Source organism: Sesamum indicum, linkage group LG5, assembly GCF_000512975.1.
Source record: "Sesamum indicum cultivar Zhongzhi No. 13 linkage group LG5, S_indicum_v1.0, whole genome shotgun sequence".
Taxonomy (NCBI): Eukaryota; Viridiplantae; Streptophyta; class Magnoliopsida; order Lamiales; family Pedaliaceae; genus Sesamum; species Sesamum indicum.
This window is the reverse complement of record NC_026149.1, coordinates 12,089,535-12,098,543: the sequence shown is the minus strand read 5'-3', so window position 1 is coordinate 12,098,543 and position 9,009 is coordinate 12,089,535. Positions and strand designations below refer to the sequence as shown.

The 9,009-nt window shown below is 36.5% G+C and overlaps 1 protein-coding gene across 1 annotated transcript in view; it reads left to right on the top strand.

The window, feature by feature from the left end:
• The window catches only part of LOC105162598 (DNA gyrase subunit A, chloroplastic/mitochondrial), a gene marked incomplete in the record, with an annotated part of 17,956 nt that continues 8,962 nt past the window's right edge, over nt 16-9,009 (top strand). Inside the window, 15 exon segments of the mRNA XM_020693822.1 lie at nt 16-601; nt 1,840-1,909; nt 2,064-2,129; nt 2,719-2,820; nt 2,945-2,989; nt 3,077-3,175; nt 3,305-3,391; nt 4,433-4,503; nt 5,172-5,280; nt 5,381-5,443; nt 6,390-6,455; nt 6,606-6,694; nt 7,573-7,621; nt 7,990-8,076; nt 8,314-8,407. Of these exon segments, the coding sequence (XP_020549481.1) occupies nt 141-601; nt 1,840-1,909; nt 2,064-2,129; nt 2,719-2,820; nt 2,945-2,989; nt 3,077-3,175; nt 3,305-3,391; nt 4,433-4,503; nt 5,172-5,280; nt 5,381-5,443; nt 6,390-6,455; nt 6,606-6,694; nt 7,573-7,621; nt 7,990-8,076; nt 8,314-8,407 (1,558 nt within the window).

Here is a 9,009-nt window from a genome sequence, read left to right as displayed (position 1 = left end):
TCTTTCATACACAAAAAGGAGATTGGCGCGCAACACCACCTCTATTAAACCCCCACCCCCTTTTTAGGGTTTTACAATTTTGCAGATTATTTATACCTAAACTCCTCCTCCGACAGAATCCCTACTCTTTCGTCCATGGCATGAAACCGTATTGCATTGCACCCCGGACCCATTTCGGACCCCTGAATCCCAGACCCGAACCCGCGACATCACCCATGGCTTTCTCCACCGGACTTCGTTTGCTCCGCTGTCACCCGCACTCCCTCTCATTCTGCCGTCCGTCCCCACCACGTCTGCTGCTAGCTAGACGGGTCTCGGAGCTCCGGTTTCTCTACGCCGTGGCCCCACACCACCGCAGTAGGTTCTTTTCCGTCCAAGCTTCTGCGAGGGCTGAGGAGGAGGATGTAGAGGAAAATGGGAGTGTTGTTGCTGTGAGGGATGGAGGCGGAAATGGTGGGGAAGGAGGCGAGGGTAGAATTGTTATATCTGAGCTGCACAAGGAGGCCACCGAGGCTTACATGGCGTACGCAATGTCAGTGCTCTTGGGCCGAGCGCTGCCGGATGTCCGAGACGGGCTTAAGCCAGTTCACCGGAGAATACTGTGAGTTGTTTTGTAATTCTTGCAATGTCTGATCTATTGCGGGACTATTAGTAATTATACTGTGAAAAGAAGAAGATAACTTTGTACTTTTTTTTTTTTATATCTCAAGTTTTGAGATAATGTTATTTTTTTAGTGGGCTTGAAACAATAGTATGCTTGATTTGATCATTTGGTTGAACAAATACGAGTAAGTACTGCCACATTTTTCATGTAAGTTGAATGTGTTTTCTTGTATTCATATCTTAAATATACCAGTCGCACTTTTTATTTCTTGCACTTCCTGGTGAATCATATTTTTCAACTTTTGAATAATGAATTTTATGAAATTATCAATGACATTAAAATGAAACCAAATGTAGCCTAATAACTACTGGGGTTATCAGTGTATGGGTGTGTCTAAAGAGAGTGCTAATGGGAATTATTCTTGACATTTGTTTTTCTTTTCTATGATACTTCGTGCCTTGTATGTCATAACAATAATAAATTGAGTATGAGATGAGGATATCTAGTTTTTTCTGTGACAATTCTGTGAGTTTGTATTTAAAAAGAAGCTTAACTGAACAACATTTGTTGGTTACAAGTGAAAATGAAGACAATTTTTTTTTGTTTTTAACAAACTTCTCGAATCACAACATTGCAAGTAAATTTTATACCCATTATTTTGAAACTCCCACTTTGAATGTAATTGAGGCAATATGGAACAAACAAGCATTTTTTCATGCTTGGCATACCTACCCATGGTAGCATGGCCACAACATTTATTGATTGGGCTAATACAGCAAAAATCTCAAGTATCTTGTTACTCATCTGTGCAACTACTTTGGTCCTAGCTTTGAACTTCCCTTGATTAATTAAAATGATAAACATGCTTCATTCTTGGCTTGTTGTGCTAGGAAATTGACTACTCTAGTCTAGCTGACATTTGATTGTCCCCATAATCCTTTAAGTTTTATTTCGTTTTTGAATTATCTCGTATGCAGCTAGTCACCATCAATAATTTGAGTTTTTATTTATTTTCTAATTCTTATAAATTTGACGGGCTTATTCTCCCATATATTATGTTCCTTCTTCATGCATTACTTGCTGACATGAGATCATTTTGCAATGAATGTAAAATTTCACATCTAACCATCTTTTGCCTCATTTATTCATTGCAGTTTCAGTGATTTTTCTGTACAGTATTATGTTGCTTGACAAAACAGCTCTGTGACATCAATGTTTTCTATCTGTTTAAACAGATATGCAATGCATGAGTTAGGCCTATCGTCAAGGAAACCTTATAAGAAGTGTGCAAGAGTAGTTGGTGAGGTTGTATTTGATCCATATTGACTACTTTCTCATGCTACATGAAAATGCCACTGTGATGTCATGAATATCATCTTTGTTCATATGCAATTCTACATTCACTATGCTTTTGTTTTCACTCATGAATTTTCTATTATTTTTGTTTGATTTGTCGCAGGTTCTTGGTAAGTTCCATCCACATGGAGACAATGCTGTCTATGATTCATTGGTTCGGATGGCTCAGGTATCCGTCTAATTTGAGGGCTTTTATAATCCTTTCAATGGAATACGTAACTGGAAAATGAATGAGATGTTTATGCAAGAGGCTACCATCAAGCTTGGTCTTTCACTAGTGAAACAGTAATAACTTCCCTATCCCATTGGGAAATTTGTTCAGCACTTCTAAGGAAGGACATAATATTAGAACTGCACAAAATCATTTTTGTTGTGCTGGCATGAAATGCTCTACCGAAGTAAACAAATGCTACCCTATTAAACATTTGGGTCTGATTTCATCTGGAATGACTGTTTACTTAGACAAAGAAGCATGAATTTCCAGAACATCATACGCCATGCTTTTGGATTATGAAACTTTCCACTTACCTAAGTTAATAAATACAATTCCCAACCACTTGATTATAATAAGAATACCGTTTGCCTTGGGATCAAATTATCTTTAGTCTTTTTAAGCATCTAAGTATGCTCTCTACTTGAACGCCAGATTGATGAAGTGTCAATATTAAGAATTAGTACATTAAGCCATGTTGCAAAAGATCAGATCCAGTTGTTATTTTTTTCATTATTGAAGTTTCATTTAAAATCATACTATTCAGGATTTCTCCTTGCGTTCTCCACTCATTCGTGGGCATGGGAATTTTGGCTCTATAGATGCAGATCCTCCTGCAGCAATGCGCTACACGGAGTGCAGACTGGAGGTAGACTAATATGAATTCTTTCTATAGCCCTACCAGAACATCAGTAACTGGATATTGTTAAATAAAATAAAGTACAGCATGTTTTTAGTTGATGGGCATTTATATATTACTCTTCTTCCTTCAGGCACTCGCTGAGGCAATGTTGTTGGCAGATCTGGAACAAGATACAGTCAGTGCCCTTCCTTCCACTTGTTTTTAGTTAATTGTATCACATTTAAATCATTGTTTCTTGAACAACACATTTTTCATGTTGTAGGTGGACTTTGTTCCAAACTTTGACAACTCACAAAAAGAACCATCTTTGCTTCCTGCTCGCATTCCAAACTTGTTGCTGAATGGTGCTTCGGGGATCGCGGTATTTGCCTGACTCGCTAGTGTGCCTAAAATGTTTCTCCTGACTGACATTATTACTACATGGTTGCTTGGGGTCTATTATCTCGTCACCTATCTATGTTTACATCTTATGTTTGCTTGCTGCTCTCAGGTTGGAATGGCAACAAATATTCCGCCACATAATCTTGGGGAGTTGGTAGATGCACTCTCTGTGTTGATTCACAATCCTGACGCAACGGTATCATTTTAATCAATCAAGCATCATTATCTTATGGAGTCTTCTAGAATATTCTGAGTGAATGAAAATTTAAAACTAGTTTCTGAGCTTGTAATCTGGTGATCTTCCCTCCCTTTAAGCTCGATCTTCAACTGCAGTGGTTCTTTCTTCCTTGCTAAGTGTGGTAGTTAAAGTGGCTATTAGTCATTGTGAGACTGTTTCCATTTCTTTGTGAAGATGGATGATAAACTTTATCGTTCTGCTTATTGCTATCCACTTGGAGCATGGCATCGAGAACAAGGTCTTCACGAAGTTTTAGGAGAAGTAAACTGCATAACTGCTTTTTGTAAGATGACCAGAAATCAATTTTTGAAATTAAATTGTACAATACTAAATTTATTATACAATTCAATGTCTGAATTGCGTCCTTGGCAAAGGAAAAAGAAAATAAAGACAAAAGAAATATCAGGATGCAAAAATAGACTTCATTTGCAGATATCAGGAGGTCCATAAGTTACCAGACTTCCCAATGTTAGCTATCCACTAAAGAAATTAAGAGGTTCATCAACTATCAGATCTGTAATTATTGTTCATGTTTAAAATTTTGCTAAAGAAATCAGCAGCACAAATGGATGATCATATACATTATGTTATGATGGCTGTATTAACATAATGACACCCCTTTCCTTGGGTTGCAAATTGGCCTATTTGTTTCCAAATATGCTGCATTAACTGAGGCAGCAAACTGCTACGGGACTTCCCCATTTGACCATAAACTTTCTTGTACCTCTTCAGCTTGAGATCTAATCTATTTCTTTGCTTTAAGTAGAACTTTAAGCTTGAGACAATTGCACTTTTTGACATGATTACAGATATTGAGAAGTGGATGACTGTGTATTTATGTTGTGGTATTGATCATGGCATCAGTTTTCTCATTATTCTTGTTATCTGTGTATCAATTGTTGGATTAAAGTACTTAAAGAAGACAACATTATAACTTATAGAGAAGTAAGTTTATGAATCAGTTTCTCATGCTGCTCACATGAATTTGTGTTGTAACAGTTGCAAGAATTGCTTGAGTACATGCCTGGACCTGACTTCCCAACTGGAGGAATAGTCATGGGCAATATTGGGTGAGTTTCTGTGCCACCTTCTCTCAACTTATTAGGGCGACCTTTAAAGTCTTCGACCTGCCTTTTATGAGATACACATGCTTTTAGGAAATACGTGAACTCTGCAATCATGATTATAATGGAGGCTTTATTAATGAAAATGTTGACTTGGTAATGAAGTCATCTTGTAAATTTTGCTACAAGGCTCTGCTTCCAGATATGAGAGGCTAATTGAATTCTTTAGCAATTAGCGTTAAGTTAGTGAAACCTTAAATTGGACAAGGTTCCCCCTTCTTCGATGTTTCTTTCTTTCCTTTAGGGCCATTGTCATGAACACGGCACTTGATCTATGCATGCAATAGACATCATCATTGGGTCTCTGTTTGCATGTAGATAGCATGATTAACCCTCAGCTGGAATGTATAAATACATTGATCACATAGTAGTTGCACCTTTCCCCTACAAATGCATGTGTATCTGTAAAAGGTTGCTATCTTTTATAACAAAAAAAGCTGGTCTTGTTAAAGTAATGTAACCAGATCTTTGTTGGATCTCTCTCTTTTCTGTCTGTCATAGGTCCTGGGGATTTGGTATTGAGATGGTTGTTGACCACTACCAAATTAACCAGAAAAAGTTCATTGTCTCATGATGCGATGATGTATTTTTGACATCTTGTTCACTCTGTCAAGTATTTTAGAGGCATACCGAACTGGACGAGGGCGTGTGGTAATCAGAGGGAAGACGGATGTTGAGTTACTGGATTCCAAAAGCAAGCGTTCAGCAATTATCATAAAAGAGGTTTAATCCACCTTATATTCTGATTAGCAACTATCACATATTTCCAACTTGGTCAAAGAAGCATTTACTTTAACGCAGAATTTGTTCTGCAATTGAACAGATTCCATATCAGACCAACAAAGCGTCCCTTGTTGAGAAAATTGCTGAGCTTGTGGAAAATAAGGTATCCTTTTGATGAACGTTTGTCGTGATAGTCTTTTCTTCAGCCTTCATGATGCTGCATGTTCTCTTAAAAATAATGAAATTGAGTTGTTCCGTCATGTCCCATCCTTCAAAGAAGAATATTGGCCTTGTCCCATGCATGGATACATGCACATACACAACTTTATATACAGGCTTGCATGTATGTGAAACTTGGTGCGCTTTGTAATCACCTCTTTGATGGATATATTTCTCCCATTAACTTTCATTTTCTTTTTCTTTCAGTGCTGTTCAGCCTTTTTATTTCATTAGCATCATCTGGCTAATTTCTCTTAACATTTATATCCACCTTTAAATTATGACTTGAAACTATTAGGGGGATCTTGTTGTATTTCCCTATAGTAGATAAGCGTTTGTGAACCATTATTAAGTGATGTATATCCTATGGGTGAGTCAGCATTCTTTTCAGTCAGATTTCAGAAGATCTTGCTTTTGATCTTAAGTAAGAAGCAGAAGGAAAATGTCATTAGTTGTGTATGATTTTTCTGTTGGATTCTAATGCTCAAAGAGTACTACAAGTTCAGGTGTTTGATAACTACTATATTTTGAATCATTATATATACATGAATTATAGAAGGTGGAAGTAATTGCTAGGCTCAGGATAGTCACAGAAGTAAAATCAACTTCCTGTTGAAATTATTTTATTGAAAGCTCGATGTATTGCAGAAACTCTTGTAATGACGTGTCTTGTTGTTATATATGTTCCGCACTGTTTTGTTCTGAATATGTTACTTTAAACATGATTTTCTCCATTCTGCAACTTCCAAATCTTGGACATGATATCTTCTGATTCAGTCGTGCTGCTCTGGAGTTTTCCATTCTCTTTCATTATTCGTTGATTTATTGGTTTTAACAACTTATATCTTGTCCTTGATATTCTTGATTTCAATCCTGTGAGTTGCCGTTAGAGTTTGGAAGGAATAAGTGATATACGTGATGAGAGTGATCGATCTGGAATGCGCATAGTCATTGAGGTAAAATTCTGTGTAAATTGGTGATCCTGAATTCTCTTTCCATTCTTGAAGACACTGAGTCTGACCTAATTTCCAGCTGGGTTTTTAGATTTTTTTGTTCATCATTCATCTGTTCTTTGTTTTGATTTTTCTTTTCTCCACCTTTTCCAGCTTAAGAGGGGTTCAGATCCATCCATTGTCTTGAATAATCTATATCGTCTGACAGCTCTGCAATCCACATTTAGCTGCAACATGGTGGGGTATGTATCTTCAGAACCATAGCAATTCTTATAATTTTCATTTTCAGACAGAGCAAGTACCCATGGAATTCATATGTTTAAGCATTTTATCATGAATGGTAGGAGAGGTCAAGTTATTAATTACTCTGCTAACTGTTTTGATGCAGAAAGCCTGCTACTTGCTAATATATATTGGGCTGTCATGTTACTTCTACTATTTTCACATTTTTAACACGTTCCTCATTTCCTTTTGATTATTTATCACGGTGTGCCGATGGTACATTTCATTTGTACTATCAAAGAGCTTGATCAGGACTTGACAAATGATTTGGCATCTTGGACTTGGCTTGTTATATTCCTCAATTTTCATTTTAATTGGAAACAGTGGTGGCTATTTCTTGTTTGATACCACACAAGCACAAGATATATTCTTTTTGTTGGTGGCCACCTTAGATAATTTATAACATGAACTAACTCTCAAGTTCAAGTATTATTTTCCAAATTCACATTGAATTATGCTTGGAATGTCGCTTGATTAAAATGCATCTCATTTTATGCTGATGATAAGGAGGTTTATTGTCACAATCATTAGTAATTAGAGATTCAAGTCAGATGGATATACATAAGTTGTGTATGTTTTGGTGGTTGATGTGATGAACGAGGGCAGAATTGCTGAATTTTACATTTAAAATGCGTTTACTCCATATTTGTGTGACACCATTTTGACATGGTTATGTTCTATTGATGTTAATTTCTAATGTGATTCAATTTTCTTAATTGGTGCCTTAAGGGAAGAAGCAATGTGCTCATAGTTTTGTCCTCTATGACAGTTTATATTTCTAGTTTAGTAGCGGAAAGCCCTTCGATAATATACCAAGCCCTGACTGTTTCCTGTCCAGGATTCTCAATGGCCAACCGAAACAAATGGGATTGAAGGAACTGCTTCAGGTGACAAGCTCATACCATACTTTTGATGACATTGCTCACAATGGGGCGATATCTTTAATCAGATATGTGATTATATACTTCATTTGGGAAATTAAGTTCATAGATGAACTTGATACAAATATCCACTGCCGGTCCACTATTGGGTCCAATGTTCTATAATGGCATCTTTGAGCCTAAGGATTAAGCTGTTTAGAAAATTTGCTAAAGAAATAAATTAAGTAATTTCATGAGGAGGACAAGATGATGAGTTTATTTTTGCGAAGACCTATATACTAAATAATAGAGCTGTTGCGAGTATCCGGTTACATAGATGTCTTTTTTCTGGTGATGTTATTCTTTTTTATTCTTATCCCTTTTTCTTTGTGCAGGCATTTTTGGATTTTCGATGCTCTGTGGTCGAAAGGCGTGCTAAATTTAAACTATCTCAAGCTCAAGATCGCTATCATATTGTTGAGGTAGGTTAACATTACAGAATGTCATTAGCTTCCATTATCCATAAAAGGCTTATATTATTGCTTAACATGAACAAGATCCACTTTCTGAAATCTTAAAAAGTGAATGTGATACATGGAATAATCTTGCAAATTGCAACTTCACCTTTGTCCTGCTGTAATGAAGCTATACCATACGATCTACTGTAATTTTTATTGCTGATATATTTTCCTCTTCTTTTATGGTTTGCGGGATATAAGGGCATTATAGCAGGACTTGATAATCTGGACAGGGTAATTGACATAATCAGGAAAGCTTCTAGTCATGTCGTGGCAGCAACTAATTTAAGAGAAGGCAAGTTGTTAATTTCTACATTATCGTTTATCATTTTCAATTCTGCAGCTTTCTTGCTCTACAATACCATAGAATAACAAAATAAGTATGACACCAAGAATTGCTATCTCTGCGCCTTTTAAGTTTCATATGCTTCTTGATATGCTGTATTTTGGAAGATAATGATTGTTGTCCTTGGAATCACTCTGAGCCATGTCTGATTCCTGTGGACTAGACATGCCCACTTCATTTGTCAGTTGTCTTTAGTAGAGATTGCGGACTTGTTAGAGTATCACAGAAGGCTATTTTATTGCTTAAGCAAGAGGACTTAAAATCTTAGTCTTACCTCATGTTTTATTTTTTTTGGGACTATTACCCCTTTTTTCCATACTCTTATTCCTAAAACCTGGAGAACATTGCAAAACTTGGGTGCTGAGAAATATTCAATCTACTAACTGAGGGCATTTCAAAGTAGTAGACAAGCTGAGAAACTTTTATCTTGACTTTTGAGGAGAGGTAAGATAAGGTATGATTTCCAATGTGTTGGGAAAATCTTGCGGTAGACATGCTGTCATTTAAGAAGGGGTTGGAGATCAAATAGCTCTATTATTTCTTGATTTACA